General features: G+C 41.0%; 1 protein-coding gene across 1 annotated transcript in view; it reads left to right on the top strand.

The window, feature by feature from the left end:
• The window catches only part of LOC123509677 (palmitoyl-protein thioesterase ABHD10, mitochondrial-like), a 42984-nt gene extending 27369 nt beyond the window's left edge, over positions 1-15615 (top strand). Inside the window, exon 3 of the mRNA XM_045264149.1 lies at positions 13727-15615. Within this exon, the coding sequence (XP_045120084.1) occupies positions 13727-13906 (180 nt within the window). The 3' untranslated portion in view covers positions 13907-15615. The remainder of the gene's footprint in view (positions 1-13726) is intronic.
• Positions 15616-20585: the final 4970 nt, after the last annotated feature.

Below are 20585 nucleotides of genomic sequence, written 5' to 3'. Positions count from 1 at the left end.
TAAGAAGCAACCAAAATTGTTCTACAGATTCATAAATGGAAAACAATAGAATGGTTAAAAGGAGAGAACAGGGTGGTGGAAGACCCCAAAAGTATGGCAGAACTGTTAAATAATAAATTTCAGGAGGTTTTTACTAAGGAATCCAAATTTGAAAGACCACAGGGTATTAGAGAGACTGTCTATATGAAAGAAGTTAAAGTAACCAAGCTTGAAATAAAAGAGTTAATGAAGGAATTGGATGAAGGAAAGGCAATGGGACCAGATGAAGTCTCAGGCAGAATACTGAAAGAATGTAGGGAAGAACTAGCAAGTCCTATATACATCATAAAATGCTCAATAGAAAATGGAACAGTACCAGTAGAATGGAAAAGAGCTGAGGTGGTTCCCATATATAAGAGCGGAAGGAAGAACCTTTAAATTACAGACCGGTATCACTGACTAGTGTAATATGCAAGATGTATGAAAGAATAATAAAGAAACAATGGATCGAGTTCCTTGAAGATAACAAATTAACCCCTTCGCGCCGGATGTTAAAAAAGCCCGCCTGTATGATATATGGGTGGTAGTGCCGCGTGCCCGAGCATGGGAAACTCATGCAAGCTTGTCATACTTGTCGTCTTTGTGTATTATGCTGCTATTTTTTAGTCACTATATCGCCTTCGCGAAGAGGAAAGTGGACGCTTCTCTCTTCGGAGAGAGAGAGAGAGAGAGAGACACTTGCTAATATTTTAGACACAAGCGGGATGCATGTAGCTTATCTTTAGAGAGGAAGAGTGGGAGGGAGGGAAGGGAGAGGGAAACGAAGGGAGGAGAGAGAGAGAGAGAGAGAGAGATTAGAAAATTTGTTGTTTTTGTATTTGTGTGTGTGTGTGTGTGTGTATTTACCTAGTTGTATTTACCTAGTTGTAGTTTTACAGGGCCTAGGTGTTATGCTCGTGTGGTCCCGTCTCCATATTTACACTTATCCAATTTTTCTTTAAAACTATGTACACTCTTTGCTGACACCACTTCCTCACTCAAACTGTTCCAAGTCTCAACACATCTTTGTGGGAAACTAAATTTTTTAACATCTCTCAGACATCGTCCCTTCCTTAGTTTCTTACTATGCGATGTTGTGCTTCTAAAGTTATATTCTTCTCTCAGGATCAGTTTCTCATTATCCACTTCATCCATTCCGTTAATCAATTTATAAACTTGTATCAGATCCCCTCTCTCTCTTCTCTGCTCCAAGGTTGGTAGATCCATAGCCTTTAGTCTCTTCTCATATGTCATCCCTTTAAATTCTGGAACCATTCTTGTAGCCATTTTTTGTAGTCTCTCTAATTTTCTTATGTGTTTCTTTTTATGGGGTTCCACACAACTCCTGCATATTCCAATCTAGGTCTTATTTTAGTACATATGTGTGTGTGTGTGTGTGTGTGTGTATGAGTGTGTGTAATTTACTGTTTGATCTGCTGCAGTCTCTGACGAGACAGCCAGACATTACCCTACGGAACGAGCTCAGAGCTCATTATTTCCGATCTTGGGATAGGTCTGAGACCAGGCACACACACATCACAACAAGGTCACAACTCCTCAATTTACATCCCGTACCTACTCACTGCTAGGTGAACAGGGCTACACGTGAAAGGAGACACACCAAATATCTCCACCCGGCCAATCGAACCCGTCATCTGGCTTGTGAAGCCAGCGCTCTAACCACTGAGCTACCGGGCCGTGTGTGTGTGTGTGTGTGTGTGTGTGTGTGTGTGTGTGTGTATTTACCTATTTACCTAGTTGTAGTTTTACAGGGCCTGGGCTTTATGCTCGTGTGGTCCCGTCTCCATATCTACACTTATCCAATTTTCTTAAAACTATGTACACTTTTGCTGACACCACTTCCTCACTCAAACTGTTCCAAGTCTCAACAAACCTTTATGGAAACTAAATTTTTAACATCTCTCAGACATCGTTTTCTTACTATGCAATCTTGTGCTTCTGTAATGTAATGTATATGTATCTGTGTTGTAATGTACTATGATGTGTACTTGGGTGTCGTTGGCTCTTACCCTTGTACCTAGTTACCTAGTTAATTGCTTGTTATGGGAAAGTGAGGACGACTGTGACGCGAGGCCGGATCAGTAGAGCAGAAGGCGAGCTGTGTAGTCGCCACACCTCTGTACACCAAGGAATAAAGATCACCGGATTGCTGACTGCTTTTGCTGAACACCACAAGCTATCTAGGCAGTCATGCCCAAGACCCGAAGACGTGAAGGTGAGCCCATCTACACCAACGCCATTTGACGCTAGACTCATCCCGAGTTCGACGGTACAACGGACGCCGAGAATGGGTGACAAGGGCCGAGATGTTGTGCGAGCTGGGCGCCGCCTCCCAGTCCGTCTTACGCTGCGCCTGACTGGTGGCGGCTCTGGTGGTCACAACTCCCTCAAGCCAGCCGCTGTTCTCCAGAAGCCGTGCGGGACGCCTTGTACGCTGCTCGCTTTGGACCAGTACGCGCCGTACGAGGCATTTGCTACACGCCGCCTCCGGCCGGGTGAGTCCCGGAGCGTGTCCTCGCCTGTGCCTTCGTGACTGGACTGCCAGATGACATTCGCAGAACAGTTCGCTGGATGTAGGGCAAGACCTCGACCTGGTTAGTGTGCTGGCCCGGGCTCGTGCTGTACTCTTTGATGAGAGTATAGCTGCTGGTGTGGCTGCTGGAGCTGTAGTGACACAGGCTCGTGGTCAACCAACAACGGCCAGAGAGCAGCTTCACGAGCAACAAGTGAGAGCACCGAGGCGCACTCGTCGTTGCTGGAATTGCGGCCGGCCGGGGCATCTTGTTGCAGCATGCCCGTGTTACGGAAACGATGTAGGAGGGGACGATCAGCGCCAGCGCTCCTCCGGAAACCAGTGAGCGGCGTTGCCAGTGGTGCAGCTGTTAGTCAACGGGTGTCGTTGTCAAGTGCTCGTTGACACAGGCAGCACCGAGACCATCGTGCACGCCGTGTTGCATGCGGTGGCAACCTCGGATCACCAGCGTAACGACCATCAGTGGAGACACGCCCGTGTACTGGAGTCGGCGAGGTGTCTGTGGAGACTCCTGCTGGCCCGTGTGCCAGACTCAAGCACTGGTGGTGAGCCAGCCTCCTGGGCGCGGATGTTGTACTTGGCATCGCAGGCATCGAGGCACTTGGTGGAGTCACGGTGAAGTCTGCCTCTGATGTTCAATTCTGCGGCGCTGGACAGCGACGGTTGTGTGGCACCGCTGCCCCGCGCCATTGGTGGTGGACGCCCTGACTTCAGCGCAGTTCAACACAGTGAGTCGGACGTGGATCGCCACGTGGAAGTGGACAATGGTGCTGCCCCTGACTGTCTCGGCAACACAGTGGAGCAGTACAACGTGCCCCTTTCCATGCGACAGGCGTTCTGCCAGGAGCTGGAGTCGTGGATTACAAGTGGTTGGCTTGTACCTCACGATGAGCAGCAGCACGGGCACTCGGGGCTTCACCGCTAATGGCAGTGCGGCAGAACAATGGCGGTAAGGTGCGGCCCATCATCATTACCGTGAGCTAAATGACCGCGTGACTGCCTTCACTGCCGACAGCAACGTATGCTCTGACCAACTAAGGAAGTGGCGCCGCATGGAGAAACGTGTCCGTCCTCGACCCACGCAAGGCGATCTACAGGTGCGTGTAGATCAGCAGTTGTGGCCTTTCCAGACCGTGATGGTGAGAGGTCGGCGGTAGTGCTTAACGCCTTGGTTTTGGCCTCAACATCGCTCCACAAGTTATGAAAGCAGTTGTCAAGACCATCCTGGCTCAAGACTCTAAGATCGAACAAGCAGTTTTGCCGCACGTAGACGACCTGCTCGTGAATGAAGACCTGGTCAGTGCAGAGCAGGTTGCTGCACACTTCGCGAAGTTACGGGCTGGAGTGTAAACAGCCAGTCCGTGTGGCGGATGGGGCACGCTTGCTGGGTCTACGCGCACGTCCGTGAACGGGAACTGCAATGGACGCGAGACAACGCAGTTGCCGTGCCAGGAAACAAGTGACCCGCCGCAGTGTTTGCGTGGTGCGGTGACTGATCGCTCATTTGCCGGTGGGCGGCTGGCTGCACCGGCAGTGGCATGGATAAACGGCAGGTGAACGCTAGTACCCGGGCTGGGACGACGTGACGGGGATGACGCCCAGTGCAGCAGATGGAGTACGTGTCAAGCAGGCTGTCCAAAGAAGATCCGTGCTGTGGGCAATGGTGCGTGCATGGAGACCAGGCAGTGGTGGACCGACGCCAGCTCTATCGCTGCCGGTGTTGTTGTGGAAACACCGCAAGGAGCTGCCATCGAGGACGCATGCTGGATTAGAAGAGATGAGAGCTCCACATTAACATGGCTGAGCTGGACGCAGCAGTTCGTGGCGTCAATCTGGCCATCGCATGGGGCATGCGAACCATCGATCTGCGAACAGACTCTGCGACTGTCTACCGCTGGATTGACGATGCGCTGAGTGGCTGGGCACGCCTTCGCACCAAGGCTCATGGGGAGATGCTGATTTGCCGTCGGGTAGATGTCATCCGCAGCTGGTGACGGAACTTGAGCTGGTCATGTCTGTGACGCTCGTGACGCCCTCAGAGAACCGCACCGACGCCTCACGCGAGTCCCAGGGAGTGGTGCGAGGTGACAAAGACGGATCGGCAGTGAGTGTAGCAGCGGTAGCAGCATCAGCAGCTAGCAGTCATAGCAGCGTGGCGAGTGTCGCTGACGCTCACATACGTGCTGGCCATCCCGGCGCGCGACGCACACTTTCTTTGCACGACGTGACATCTCACGAGCAGTGACGCTGCTGAAGCACGTGCTACTGTGCGGCAGTGTGAGGTGTGCCGCAAGATCGAGCCAGCGCCGGCGGCGGCACACGGGTCATTAAGTGTGACTGAGACGTGGTGGCGCCTGGCGACAGATGTTACCCACTACCTCGGTAGCGCCTACCTGTCCCTTGTCGACTGCGGGCCGCCTCGGTTCGCTGTGTGGCGGCACTTACGTCGTCCAGATGCGGACACCGTCATCAGTCACCTGGAACAAGTCTTCTGCGAGCGAGCGCCCAACTGCTCTGTGACAACGACACTGTCTTCCGAGGCCGGCGATTCGCAGCTTTCGCCGCTGGGCGTGTCGCTGCGCTTCAGAGGGCATACGCACCGCCTGGTAACGGTATCGTGGAAAGGAACCATCGACGGTGAAGGTGATAGCAGCGAGGAAGGGCTGCTCCGTTGCTGAGGCAGTCCACCTGTACAACGTGACGCCCGGACGGGAAACTGTGGCATCAGCTCCGTGAGTGGTATTTACCGGTACCGAGTACGAGACTGCGTGCGGCACATCAGGTACAGCGTGCCGCTCACACCTCCCTGATGTTGCAAGGAAGAACTACACAGTTGACGATGCAGTGTGGGTTCGAGGCGGGCGAGCGCTGCACCTCAGCATCGCAGCCCGGCGTCGCCACCAGGGTGAACTCGCCGCAGGTGGTAGAGGTTGATGGAGTCCCACGACACGTCAGGGACTTGAGACACTGCAGCAGCCTCTCAGTGAACGAAGCTGGCACTCCAGATGAACCGGGAGTAGAAGATGAACCCCGCTTTATGTTGACGCAAAGCCAGCTGCTGCAGCCGCAGGTGGCTGAACCCCACCTGAGGCACCACGAAGCCGTGCTTAAGGAGTACCCGTGAGCGCACCCTCCGCAGCGATATTGTTGTGATCCTGAGATCAGGGGGTGTAATGTAATGTATATGTATCTGTGTTGTAATGTACTATGATGTGTGTAGGTGATGGGTTAAATACTTGGGTGTCGTTGGCTCTTACCCTTGTACCTAGTTACCTAGTTAATTGCTTGTTATGGGAGGGGAAGTGAGGACGACTGTGACGTGAGGCGTCGGGTCAGTGGGAGAGCAAACTGTGTAGTCGCCCCACACCTCTGTACACCAAGGGAATAAAGATCACCGGATTGCTGACTGCTTTTTGCTGAACACCACAGCTTCTAATGTCATATTCTTCTCTCAGGATCAGTTTCTCATTATCCACTTCATCCATTCCGTTAATCAATTTATAAACTTGTATCAGATCCCCTCTCTCTCTTCTCTGCTCCAAGGTTGGTAGATCCATTGCCTTTAGTCTCTCCTCATATGTCATCCCTTCAAATTCTGGAACCATTCTTGTAGCCATTTTTTGTAGTCTCTCTAATTTTCTTATGTGTTTCTTTTATGGGAGTCCATACAACTCCTGCATATTCCAATCTAGGTCTTATTTTAGTACTTATCAATTTCTTCATCATTTCCTTGTCCATATAGTGAAATGCTACTCCAATATTCCTTAGCAAATTATACGTCTCTCTGAAAATTCTATCAATATGGCTTACTGGTTGATTATTTTCTTCCATTGTCACTCCCAAGTCCTTTTCCTTTTTTACTTTTTCTAGTTCTACTCCATCTCCCATCTTATAGATTCCCACTGGTCGTCTTTCACTTTTTCCCATTTCCATGACATGGCTTTTGTCCACATTGAATTCCATCTCCCATTTTTTGCTCCATTTCCAGATCTTGTTTAAGTCTTCCTGTAGTATTTCACAATCCTCTTTTGTTTAATGACTCTGCACAGTTTCGCATCGTCCGCAAACAGATTTATGTAGCTGTTCACTCCTCTGGCATGTCATTTATATATACGAGAAAAGTATTGGTGCCAATACTGACCCCTGTGGCACTCCGCTGTCTACTGTTCTCCACTTGGACTTCATATCTTTAACTATCGTCCTTATTTCTCTCCCCCTTAAGTAATTCTTCATCCATCTCAATGTGCTTCCTTTTAAGCCACCCTTCTCCTCTAACTTCCATAGTAATCTTTCATGTGGCACTTTATCAAAAGCCTTTTTTAGATCTAAATAAATACAGTCAACCCATCCTCTCTCTCTTGTACTTTATCAACTATTCTAGAGTAGAAACTCAATAAATTTGTCACACATGACCGACCTTTTCTAAAACCAAATTGGCTATTTGATAATATTTTGTTGTCTTCAAGAAACTCAATCCATTGCTTCTTTATTACTTTTTCACACATCTTGCATATTACACTAGTTAGTGATACCGGTCTGTAATTTAAAGGTTCTTCCTTCCTTCCGCTCTTATATATGGGAACCACCTCAGCTCTTTTCCACTCCACTGGCACTGTTCCATTTTCTATTGAGCATTTTATGATGTTGTATATTGGACTTGCTAGTTCTTCCCTACATTCTTTCAGTATTCTGCCTGAGACTTCATCCGGTCCCATTGCCTTTTCCTCATCCAATTCCGTCATCAACTTTTTATTTCAAGCTTGGTTACTTTAATCTCTTTCATATAGACAGTCTCTATTACCCTGTGGTCTTTCAAATTTGGATTCCTTAGTAAAGACCTCATGAAATTTACTATTTAACAGTTCTGCCATACTTTTGGGTCTTCCACCATTCCGTTTTCTCCTTTTAACCTTTCTATTGTTTCTTTTTGTCTTATTTTTCCATTTATGAATCTGTAGAACAATTTTGGTTGTTCCTTACATTTTTCGACAATGTCCTTTTCATAGTTCTTTTCTTCTTCCTTTCTCACCTTAGCATATTCATTTCTTGCTGTTTTGAAGTTTTCCTTATTTTCTGGATTTCTGTTTCTTCTCCACCTTTTCCATGCTCCATCTCGTTTCTCCTTTGCCCTAGCACATCTTGCATTAAACCAATCTTTCTTTCCTTCTTCTTTAGGTCTATATTTCGGAACATATTCCTGACCCCAGTTTTGTATATTTCCAAAAATAAGTTATATTTCTCTTGAACCGTTAATGAGTTTTCCATCTCCTCCCAGTTTACGTTTTAAAATAGTTCTTGAGATTCTCAATATCAGCCTTTCTGTAATTTAATCGGTCTCCTTTGTATGATTCATCTCTATCTTCCTTTCCTTCTTCTATATCCATCTCTAATATTACATGGTCACTCTTTCCCAATGGGCACTTGTATCTTATATCATCGTTAATTGGTATATCCCTTGTAAAACTAGGTCTAATCTTGCCGGCTCATCGTTTCCTCTGAATCTTGTGTTTTCCTTTACTCTTTGGACCATCAAATTATCTATCATTAGGTTCAGGAATCTATCTCCCAGGCATCTTCCCCATACCACTTTCATAATTTTCCCAGTCTACCTCCTTACAGTTGAAATCTCCTACCAATATCACTTTTCTCCTTTCCTTAATGATTCTTGTAAGACTCCTTATTGTGTCATCTATCATGTCTCTATATTCTTGGTTAGTCCATGAGTTTGTTTTTGGTGGCACATATGTTCCAATGATTGTTAACTCCTTTTGTTAATATGCATCTTAACATACAGTATTTCTGATTTTCCTTCCCAAACTCCACTTGATTTACCACTATCTCCTTCCTTAACATCATCATGACTCCTCCTCCTCCTTTACCCACTCTGTCTCTCCTCCATATATTATACCTTTTATCTATGTCTATTTTTATTGCCTCATTTAACTTTGTTTCCACCAGGCATACAATATCTGGTTCTTCTTTCTTTATGTAATCTCTTAATTCTAATTTACTAGATAAAATCCCATCTATGTTTGTATACATCATTTTTAATCTCTTGTTCTTATCATTTTAGTTAAACTTGCTCCATTTTTTCTCTTCTCTCTCTTTTATATACCATTTCCTTATCCTGTCTCCTATAATTCTCCAAAAAAATGCCTTCTTCTCCTCTGACCTTTCATTATTTTTTTCTCTTGCTTCTGCCACCAGTTCATTGTGTCTCTTCCTTTCCTCCTCGTTTCTATTTTTCTTTATATATATATCTTTGCAACCTTCTGTTTCTCTGAGTTTTGTTTTTCTATATAGTACTTCTGCTGCTGCTTGTGATTTTAGTAATATCTTAATTGGTCTCACTGTTCCTTCTTGATATGGTCCCATTCTATGGATTTCTTCTACTTCCTCTTCTAAGTTCTGTCTATCCTCGTCATTCAGATGTTTTAGTAGGTCTTTACTGATTTCATTTTGTCTTTTTCCTTCTTGGTCTATATTTAACATTTTTTCTTTCAGTCCAAAAATAATTACACTCTTCTTTTTTCCGCAATTTCTCTTACTAAATTTTCTTTTTTCTTGAGGACTCCTATCATTTTGCTTGTCATATTTTCATCTCTTTCTTTTAACTGTTCTTGAAATACTTCTTGAAATGATTCCTTGTTTTTCTTATCTTGGATTCTCCATGCTTGTACTTCTTTTTTAATCACGTCTTGTACTCTTTCTTCTTCTTTGTTAACTAGATCTTTTAGCTTCTCTTTTTCTTTCTCGGCTTTACCGAGTCCTTCCATCAATTTCTTGTAGTTCGCTACTTCCACTTTTAATTCTTCATTTTCTGTTCTTAGCCTAGTTTCGTTTTCTTCCACTCTTTTTATCCTTTCTTTCAATTTCTGGAGCTCTTTATCCTGTTCTTCATTCTCTTTCATTGCCATACTCTCCTTTATCAATTTATCTAATTTACGTTCGATAGTCAAGACTCTATCAAATAGTGAAGTTTGCGCCGTATCAAAGCCTTCAAATTCTCTTTCTCCCTCACCAACATTGTCATCATTAGCTTTCATTCTTTCCCTTGTCACATACCTGCATTTAGATGGAATATCTTTCTCACTCATTATTATTTAACACTGTATTCATGAAAAAAATAAATGAGTCCACACTTTTTGCCCAGGCCACTGTAAACCCAAACAAAGGTAGTGAAGATCAGCTGATTCTCGGGAGCGACGGTATTGCGTGCTTCCTCTACCGCGTCTCGTGTGTATTTACCTAGTTGTAGTTTTACAGGGCCTGGGCTTTATGCTCGTGTGGTCCCGTCTCCATATCTACACTTATCCAATTTTTCTTTAAAACTATGTACACTCTTTGCTGATACCACTTCCTTACTCAAACTGTTCCAAGTCTCAACACATCTTTATGGAATCTAAATTTTTAACATCTCTCAGACATCGTCCCTTCCTTAGTTTCTTACTATGCGATCTTGTGCTTCTAAAGTCATATTCTTCTCTCAGGATCAGTTTCTCATTATCCACTTCATCCATTCCGTTAATCAATTTATAAACTTGTATCAGATCCCCTCTTTCCCTTCTCTGCTCCAAGGTTGGTAGATCCATTGCCTTTAGTCTCTCCTCATATGCCATCCCTTTAAATTCTGGAACCATTCTTGTAGCCATTTTTTGTAGTCTCTCTAATTTTCTTATGTGTTTCTTTTTATGGGGAGTCCACACAACTCCTGCATATTCCAATCTAGGTCTTATTTTAGTGTGTTGTGTGTTTTTCACATGTTACAAGGCGGACGAACTAACTTATCTTCATAAGAGAGAGAGAGAGAGAGAGAGAGAGAGAGAGAGAGAGAGAGAGAGAGAGAGAGAGAGAGAGATGGGAACAGTCTATGCCATTTAATTTTAGACACAACCCATGTAGCTTATCTTTAGTGATTTGGAGACAAGGATGGTAGGAGCACTAGGATTTCAAGGACAGCACACTGTGTATTTATCCAACACACTATATGGGACAACTGAACTGAAGAAAGCTCAGAAAGAAATATGACGCTCACCCACTGTATATGCTACTGAGGTTTCATGACGCCCACATAGGCATCACCGTATTGAAGGGGTTAATATCAAATAGCCAATTTGGTTTTAGAAAAAGACGATCGTGTGTAACTAATTTACTGAGTTTCTACTCTAGAATAGTTGATAGAGTACAAGAGAGAGAGGGATGGGTTGACTGTATTTATTTGGATTTAAAAAAGGGATTTGACAAAGTGCCACATGCAAGATTATTGTGGAAGTTAGAGGAGAAGGGTGGCTTAAAAGGAAGCACATTGAGATGGATGGAAAGTTATTTGAAGGGGAGAGAAATAAGGATGGTAGTTAAAGATATGAAGTCCAAGTGGAGATCAGTAGAAAGCGGAGTGCCATCTCAGTATTAGCACCAATACTTTTCCTCATATATATAAACGACATGCCAGAAGGAGTGAACAGCTACATAAATCTGTTTGTGGATGATACGAAACTGTGCAGAGTTATAAAGCAAAAAGAGGATTGTGAAATATTGCAGGAAGACCTAAATAAGATCTGGGAATGGAGTAAGAAGTGGGAAATGGAATTCAATGTGGACAAAAGCCATGTCATGGAAATGGGAAAGAGTGAAAGACTACCCATGGGAATCTATAAGATGGGAGATGGAGTAGAACTGGAGAAAGTAAAAAAGGAAAAGGACTTAGGAGTGACAATGGAAGAAAACAATCAACTGGTAAGCCATATTGATAAAATTTTCAGAGACATATAATTTGCTAAGGAATATTGGAGTAGCATTTCATTACATGGATAAAGAAATGATGAAGAAATTGATAAGTACTATAATAAGACCCAGATTGGAATATGCATAAAAAGAAACACATAAGGAAGTTGGAAAGACTACAAAAAATGGCTACAAGAATGGTTCCAGAATTTGAAGGGATGACATATGAGGAGAGACTAAAGGCTATGGAACAGAGAAGGGAAAGAGGGGATCTGATATAAGTTTATAAATTGATCAACGGAATGGACCAAGTGGATAATGAGAAACTGATCCTGAGAGAAGAATATGACATTCGAAACACAAGATCACATAGTAAAAAGCTGAGAAAGGGAAGATGTCTGAGAGATGTTAAAAAATATAGTTTCCCACAAAGATGTGTTGAGACGTGGAACAGTTTGAGTGAAGAAGTGGTGTCAGCAACGAGTGTGCATAGTTTTAAAGAAAAATTGGATAAGTGTAGATATGGAGACGGGGGCACACGAGCATAAAGCCCAGTCCCTGTAAAACTACAACTAGGTAAATACACATACACACACCACATTCAAAACTGAGAAGGCCAAGGTTTGAGTTGTGGATATGGCGAGGCAAATGGATGAGCCTCTTAATGTGTAGCCCCTGTTCACCTGGCAGTAAGTTGTAACCTGAGGGGTTATAACCTCACTTTGCTGGTGTGTTGTGTGTGAGTGATCTGAGTCATGCATTATGAGTTATGAGCTCTTTCTGCCGTGGAACAGCAGGTTAGGTGACCAGCAGATGATCATAAGTGATTGATACCACAGGGTGACATTATTGCAGTAATTTATCACTAATAATAACAGGTTATTAATTATCTGACTTTATTTTTCTGGTATTATCAATTTATTGATAGCACCAATACTTTTGGTTCAAAACTGATAATAACTGATAATTTTAGTTTATAGAAAATAAACATGTAGAGTCAACTCTTGATTCAAGAATCATGTTCCTGGAGATGTTGCATTCAAAATTGCATTATTCAAACATTATTTTTTCTTTATAAAAAACTGTGGTAATGGGGGTTTATGTTCCTGGCCACTGGGAAACTGCTTATTTTGGGGATTTTGTTACTTAAACCTTAAAGAAACTATTAATACATCAGTAGGTCACAGAAACAATAAAAACGTATGTTCCCATTTTATTAGCTCTGATGATACACAAGGTGCTCTCCCTCAGTCCCATCCCATGGTCTTTTCTCCCATAGCATAGCGATTTAACACTTCCAACTTCTTTTTAGTGGTCACAGTCTTCCTTGATTTCTTGGAATCACTTTCCTCTGAGGAGGTTAAAGGACGCTTGGATGCCATAGTATATGGCACTAGGTGAAAATGCAGAGAAATTATCCATTCACAGTGCAGGTTAGCACCAGACTGAGGAGTGAGATCTCATTTATACATTCATGTTCACAAAAACATTTCTATTAGTTTTTTACATGCCTTACCACCAAGAAAGGATTGTTTTGTGATGCACAAAGTGTAATCTTGCATGGAACATGGAAAACAAAGCAGGAGATGAGGAGACAGTTGTCTGCCACCGATCAGTAGTGGCCGCTTCTTCTTTACTTTGTGTATTACTTTCACCATAATATTTGTGTTTCTGGGCCTCTATTGCCTATAATGGATATCACAGTGAGGACTGTGAGAAAGAACATGATGTCATCAAATCAAGTTAACCATGTTAAATTGAATAAATCATGTTATTTAATCACATCTCCTTAAATATTAAGTAATGTTGTCAAAATAGTGTTATTCAAACCCCCATTAATCGAGAGTTGACTGTAGTTATTTTAGGTACTTAAAACTATACTTCCATCTGTGAAGAGGCAGGATTAACATTGAATTTAAAGTTTTCCAAGATGAAGATAGAAATAAAGATTTGGATTTATCATTTTATCAGTTATTGGGTGATAGATTTATTGTCATTTATCAATGAATTATCACTTGTTGCTGATAAAGTTTTTGTTATCAATTTATTGGTTATTGTGATAATTTTTTTGTTACTGCACTTTGTTCTGAATGACACCATGTCCATATCTATACACCAAATTATCCATGTCTTGTCCCATTGTGAGATAAGGCAGAATGTAAATATATTTGGGAAATGTAAATATATTGGGGATTCCTTGTCTGGTCTTTTTAACTTTGCTGCTTATAGATGCCATAACATGTGCATTCTGGCCATTCTTATGTACTGTGTGTGATGGGATGAAAGACACATGGACATTATCTGTAGATGCACCACGATTTGAGCAGAAAAAGTAATATTTTGTTCGCTTATTAGAAATTAGCAAAATCAGATACTCATCTATGGACTTCAACACTCAAAGTTCACTCAAGGCCTTGCTTTCTTCCCCAGGACAAAGATGTGCCGTACACAGAATCCTTGCCACTCATGCACTCCTTCAAGACTGAGGATGTGCACCTTACCTTCCTCAAGCATGCTGGCCACACTCTTGTTGATAAGCTGAGCCTGGAGGTGATCTACGATGCCATCCTTAAGTTAGCAGCTGAGGTGCATCAGAGGAGCACGCAATGATGGAAGTACTCTTAGATGTCGGGATAGATTATATTCTCCAGCAGAGTTGGAGAGAGGAACTTGTGAGTGTTGGTGTAGATGCTCACAGCTTATCAAGCAAAGGGGAATTGCTGTAGTTTGTGGTGAAGATTGATATGCCATTGTCCATCTCTTCCTCCATTCAGCCTAATACCCATTGGGTTTTCAACTTGTACTTTAAACACTTGGAAATAGTTTTTTTTTTTTTTTTTTTTTTTTCATTAAAAAAAAAAATGTGATTTCAGATTCTAGTCAGCTTTCTACTTGTATTTTTGTTTAAACACAAAGAATATGTCACTCCAACTCCATTTTCCTTCATTCAATCTGATTTCAGATCCTATTAGTGCCATTAACTTTAATATATATATGGGTTAGTTACACTAATTAACTCCATCTAGAGTAAGTCTTTTAGGTTTTCGGATTTTATTCTACATAGGAAGTTAGCATTACTATTTTCTTCCTTTTGGTATAGGAAGTTAGCATTACTATTTTCTTCCCTTCATATTCTTTGAGGTTTTCAAACTTTTACTCATGGATAAGGATAATGGATGGATATAGGTGCTTACATTCTATACCAAACGTGTTGTGTGTAGACCTAATGGTTTCTGGCAGCTTCCCTGTGCTTGTCTATTTTTTTAGAAAGGTGTGGAGTGGTGTGAAAAGAGTGCATAGATATAGGTTACTTGGCGTGGATGAAAAAAATAGGTTGTATGAGAGAACAGGGGTGATGACATTGAGAAGAGATAAGAGGTAATGGAAACAAAATGTATTAGGAATATGATGAAAGTATTTCAAATGAATAGGGTGAGAGATGAGGATCAGAGAGGTATTGAAAGAGTAGAGCTACTTGAATAGAGCAAGGAGTGTTACAGTGGTTTGTAGAAATAGAAAGAAGAGCAATTGGTGAACAATTTTACTGATTGATTATGAAATAAGAAGAGTAAGGCCAAGAGCAAGACAATGAAAGGGATGGAAAGACAGTGAAAGTGTTGGATGTAAGAATGTCTGTTGTGATAGGAATAAATGTAAAGCCAGACCACAACTAACATGGATGGATAGTACTGTGAATGGATAAATGGTGAACTTTGTGAACATTGATGGAAATGTTTACTTGCACTTGGTATAATTAGCTGATGAGATCAGACGCAGGAAAAGGAATAGATCTGTTATATGGATGGGCCCAAAAGTTTAGACACTAATATTACTACAGTGTCATAAATTTATATGCTAAAATCAGTAGAAAAGATACAGCATTCATTAAGTTCATGGGAATTTCATAAAATACATCAAACATTAATCAATAATAATGAGGATAACGATATTAGTGAATAAAAATTATAAAAGAATTTAATACATTTCTATCTATGTGTCCAGAATTTTGGGACACTGTGTAGCAAAGCAAGAATAAGTTGTATTTGCTTTATCCTTAATCTGTGATAGTATAAGAGTTTGTATTTTTAAACATCTGGGGCACCTATAAGGAATACCTTTAAGGGCCAATATATTAGAGGACAGACATTGAAACATTTGAGACTTTGGACTCCAGTTGGTTGTTTAACTTAATTTTGCACAGTATAGTCAGTAAGGCTTGGTTGTTTTCCCTAAACTTGGGGTGTAAAAGAAATGAGCCAAACAAGGAATGTCATTAGAATTAGATTTTATTGTCTTTATTAAGGGAGAAATTATGTGAAGATGCAGTGATTTTCTCTTCCTCCTTACTAATGAGCTGTATTAACCTAGTTATATTTACCTAGTTGTAGTTTTACAGGGCCTGGGCTTTATGCTCATGTGGCCCCGTCTCCATATCTACACTTATCCAATTTTTCTTTAAAACTATGTACACTCTTTGCTGACACCACTTCCTCACTCAAACTGTTCCAAGTCTCAACACATCTTTGCAGGAAACTAAATTTTTTAACATCTCTCAGACATCTTCCCTTCCTCAGTTTCTTACTATGCAATCTTGTGCTTCTAATGTCATATTCTTCTCTCAGGATCAGTTTCTCATTATCCACTTCATCCATTCCGTTAATCAATTTATAAACTTGTATCAGATCCCTCTCTCTTCTCTGTTCCAAGGTTGGTAGATCCATTGCCTTTAGTCTCTCCTCATATGTCATCCCTTTAAATTCTGGAACCATTCTTGTAGCCATTTTTGTAGTCTCCAATTTTCTTATGTGTTTCTTTTATGGGGTCCACACAACTCCTGCATATTCCAATCTAGGTCTTATTTTAGTACTTATCAATTTCTTCATCATTTCTTTGTCCATATAGTGAAATGCTACTCCAATATTCCTTAGCAAATTATACGTCTCTGAAAATTCTATCAATATGGCTTACCGGTTGATTGTTTTCTTCCATTGTCACTCCCAAGTCCTTTTCCTTTTTACTTTTTCTAGTTCTACTCCATCTCCCATCTTATAGATTCCCACTGGTCGTCTTTCACTTTTTCCCATTTCCATGACATGGCTTTTGTCCACATTGAATTCCATCTCCCATTTTTTGCTCCATTTCCAGATCTTGTTTAAGTCTTCCTGTAGTATTTCACAATCCTCTTTTGTTTAATGACTCTGCACAGTTTCGCATCGTCCGCAAACAGATTTATGTAGCTGTTCACTCCTGGCATGTCATTTATATATTTAAAAGTATTGAGAAATACTATGTGGCACTCCACTGTCTACTGTTCTCCACTTGGACTTCATATCTTTAACTATCGTCCTTATTTCTCTCCCCCTCAAGTAATTTTTCATCCATCTCAATGTGCTTCCTTTTAAGCCACCCTTCTCCTCTAACTTCCATAGTAATCTTTCATGTGGCACTTTATCAAAAGCCTTTTTTAAATCTAAATAAATACAGTCAATCCATCCTCTCTCTCTTGTACTTTATCAACTATTCTAGAGTAGAAACTCAATAAATTTGTTACACATGACCGACCTTTTCTAAAACCAAATTGGCTATTTGATTTTGTTGTCTTCAAGAAACTCAATCCATTGCTTCTTTATTACTTTTTCACACATCTTGCATATTACACTAGTTAGTGATACCGGTCTGTAATTTAAAGGTTCTTCCTTCCTTCCGCTCTTATATATGGGAACCACCTCAGCTCTTTTCCACTCCACTGGCACTGTTCCATTTTCTATTGAGCATTTTATGATGTTGTATATTGGACTTGCTAGTTCTTCCCTACATTCTTTCAGTATTCTGCCTGGGACTTCATCCGGTCCCATTGCCTTTTCCTCATCTAGTTCCGTCATCAACGTTTTTATTTCAAGCTTGGTTACTTTGATCTCTTTCATATGGACAGTCTCTCTATTACCCTGTGGTCTTACAAATTTGGATTCCTTAGTAAAGACCTCCTGAAATTTACTGTTTAACAGTTCCGCCATACTTTTGGGATCTTCCACCATTCCATTCTCTCTTTTTAACCTTCCTATTGTTTCTTTTTGCATTATTTTTCCATTTATGAATCTGTAGAACAATTTTGGTTACTCCTTACATTTTTTGACAATGTCCTTTTCATAGTTCCTTTCTTCTTCCTTATTTTCTGGATTTCTGTTTCTTCTCCACCTTTTCCATGCTCCATCTCGTTTCTCCTTTGCCCTAGCACATCTTGCATTAAACCAATCTTTCTTTCCTTCTTCTTTAGGTCTATATTTCGGGACATATTCCTGACCCCAGTTTTGTATATTTCCAAAAATAAGTTATATTTCTCTTGAACCGTTAATGAGTTTTCCATCTCCTCCCAGTTTACGTTTTAAAATAGTTCTTGAGATTCTCAATATCAGCCTTTCTGTAATTTAATCGGTCTCCTTTGTATGATTCATCTCTATCTTCCTTTCCTTCTTCTATATCCATTTCTAATATTACATGGTCACTCTTTCCCAATGGGCACTTGTATCTTATATCATCGTTAATTGGTATATCCCTTGTAAAACTAGGTCTAATCTTGCCGGCTCATCGTTTCCTCTGAATCTTGTGTTTTCCTTTACTCTTTGGACCATCAAATTATCTATCATTAGGTTCAGGAATCTATCTCCCAGGCATCTTCCCCATACCACTTTCATAATTTTCCCAGTCTACCTCCTTACAGTTGAAATCTCCTACCAATATCACTTTTCTCCTTTCTTTAATGATTCTTGTAAGACTCCTTATTGTGTCATCTATCATGTCTCTATATTCTTGGTTAGTCCATGAGTTTGTTTTTGGTGGCACATATGTTCCAATGATTGTTAACTCCTTTTATTAATATGCATCTTAACATACAGTATTTCTGATTTTCCTTCCCAAACTCCACTTGATTTACCACTATCTCCTTCCTTAACATCATCATGACTCCTCCTCCTCCTTTACCCACTCTGTCTCTCCTCCATATATTATACCTTTTATCTATGTCTATTTTTATTGCCTCATTTAACTTTGTTTCCACCAGGCATACAATATCTGGTTCTTCTTTCTTTATGTAATCTCTTAATTCTAATTTACTAGATAAAATCCCATCTATGTTTGTATACATCATTTTTAATCTCTTGTTCTTATCATTTTTAGTTAAACTTGCTCCATTTTTTCTCTTCTTTCTTTTTATATACCATTTCCTTATCCTGTCTCCTATAATTCTCCAAAAATGCCTTCTTCTCCTCCTCTGACCTTTCATTATTTTTTTCTCTTGCTTCTGCCACCAGTTCATTGTGTCTCTTCCTTTCCTCCTCGTTTCTATTTTTCTATATATATATATATATATATATATATATATATATATATATATATATATATATATATATATATATATTTGCAACCTTCTGTTTCTCTGAGTTTTGTTTTCTATATAGTACTTCTTCTGCTGCTGCTTGTGATTTTAGTAATATCTTAATTGGTCTCACTGTTCCCTTTGATATGGTCCCATTCTATGGATTTCTTCTACTTCCTCTTCTAAGTTCTGTCTATCCTCGTCAATTAGATGTTTTAGTAGGTCTTTTACTGATTTCATTTCGTCCTTTTCCCTTCTTGGTCTATATTCAACATTTTTCTTCTTTCAGTCCAAAAATAATTACACTTTTTTTTTCGCAATTTCTCTTACTAAATTTTCTTTTTTCTTCAGGACTCCTATCATTTTGTTTGTCATATTTTCATCTCTTTCTTTTAACTGTTCTTGAAATACTTCCTGAAATGATTTCTTGTCTTTCTTATCTTGGATTCTCCATGCTTGTACTTTTTTTAATCACGTCTTGTACTCTTTCTTCTTCTTTGTTAACTAGATCTTTAGTTTCTCTTTTCTTTCTCGGCTTTACTGAGTCCTTCTTCCATCAATTTCTTGTAGTTAGCTATTTGGACTTTTAATTCTTCATTTTCGGTTCTTAGCCTAGTTTCGTTTTCTTCCACTCTTTTTATCCTTTCTTTCAATTTCTGGAGCTCTTTATCCTGTTCTTCATTCTCTTTCATTCCCATACTCTCCTTTATCAATTGATCTAATTTACGTTCGATAGTCGACACTCTATCAAATAGTGAAGTATGCGCCGTATCAAAGCCTTCGAATTCTCTTTTTCCCTCACCAACATAGTCATCATCAGCTTTCATTCTTTCCTGTGTCTCATACCTGCATTTAGATGGAATATCTTTCTCACTCATTATTTTGTAACACTGTATTCATGAGAAAAACGAGTCCACACTAATCGCCCAGGCCACTGCAAACCCAAACAAAGGTAGTGAAGATCAGCTGATTCTCGGGAGCGACGGTATTGCGTCCTTCCTCGACCGCATCTCGTGTATTTACCTAGTTGTAGTTTTACAGGGCCTGGGGTTTATGCTCGTGTGGCCCCGTCTCCATATCTACACTTATCCAATCGTATTTTAAAAGTATGCACACTCGTTGCAGACACTACTTCTTCATTTAAACTGTTCCACGTCTCAATACATCTCTGCGGGAAACTATATTATTTAATATCTCTCAGACATCTTCCTTTTCTCAGCTTTTTACTATGTGATCTTGTGCTTCGGATGTCATATTGTAAGGAGTTGAAAGCTGTTTCCAGTAGCTGATGCAGTTTATTGACACCTCGAACATATACACAAAGTTATAAGATAATAAATGCGAATCCTAAAAATCCTATGCAACCATATGGTGGTATTTAAAGTAACAGGCAATTATTACACTTGTCTTCTTGTACAATAAATGTTAAACATAATACTACACTCATATTTGATCAAATGCCATATCACAAAATCATAGAAAAAGAATATTAAAATATCTTTGTAAGTTTGTTTTAGTCACCGTCAATCTGCTCCGTTCTCTTCGGAGATTGTGTTGATTGAAGGAGTGACTCAAGCAACGTTACAAATACTCCCCCCGCAAGAGAGTCCCTGCCTGGTTAAAGATCAAGTTTCTGGGGCTGTCGAATGAGCCGTCCTGCGCGGAATGAGGCCAGGCGAGGTCTATCTGCAGAGACTGGTGTAGGAGGAGGTGCACATGAGTGGTCTGACATAGAGGTATGGCCATCAACAAGGGGCGATGTCGACATAGATACCTCTTCCTCTAAGTAGGCGGGCTTTAAACGGTCGATGGACACCCAGTCGCTGCGTCCGGCTATGCTGAGACAAAATGCCTTGGAGTTACGCTCCAGGACGGCGTAGGGTCCCCAGTAGGGGCAGGTGAGGGGTGACTTGTGAG

The sequence above is a fragment of the Portunus trituberculatus genome, chromosome 27 (genome assembly GCF_017591435.1).
Source record: "Portunus trituberculatus isolate SZX2019 chromosome 27, ASM1759143v1, whole genome shotgun sequence".
Taxonomy (NCBI): domain Eukaryota; kingdom Metazoa; phylum Arthropoda; class Malacostraca; order Decapoda; family Portunidae; genus Portunus; species Portunus trituberculatus.
This window is presented reverse-complemented; position numbering and strand designations above follow the sequence as displayed.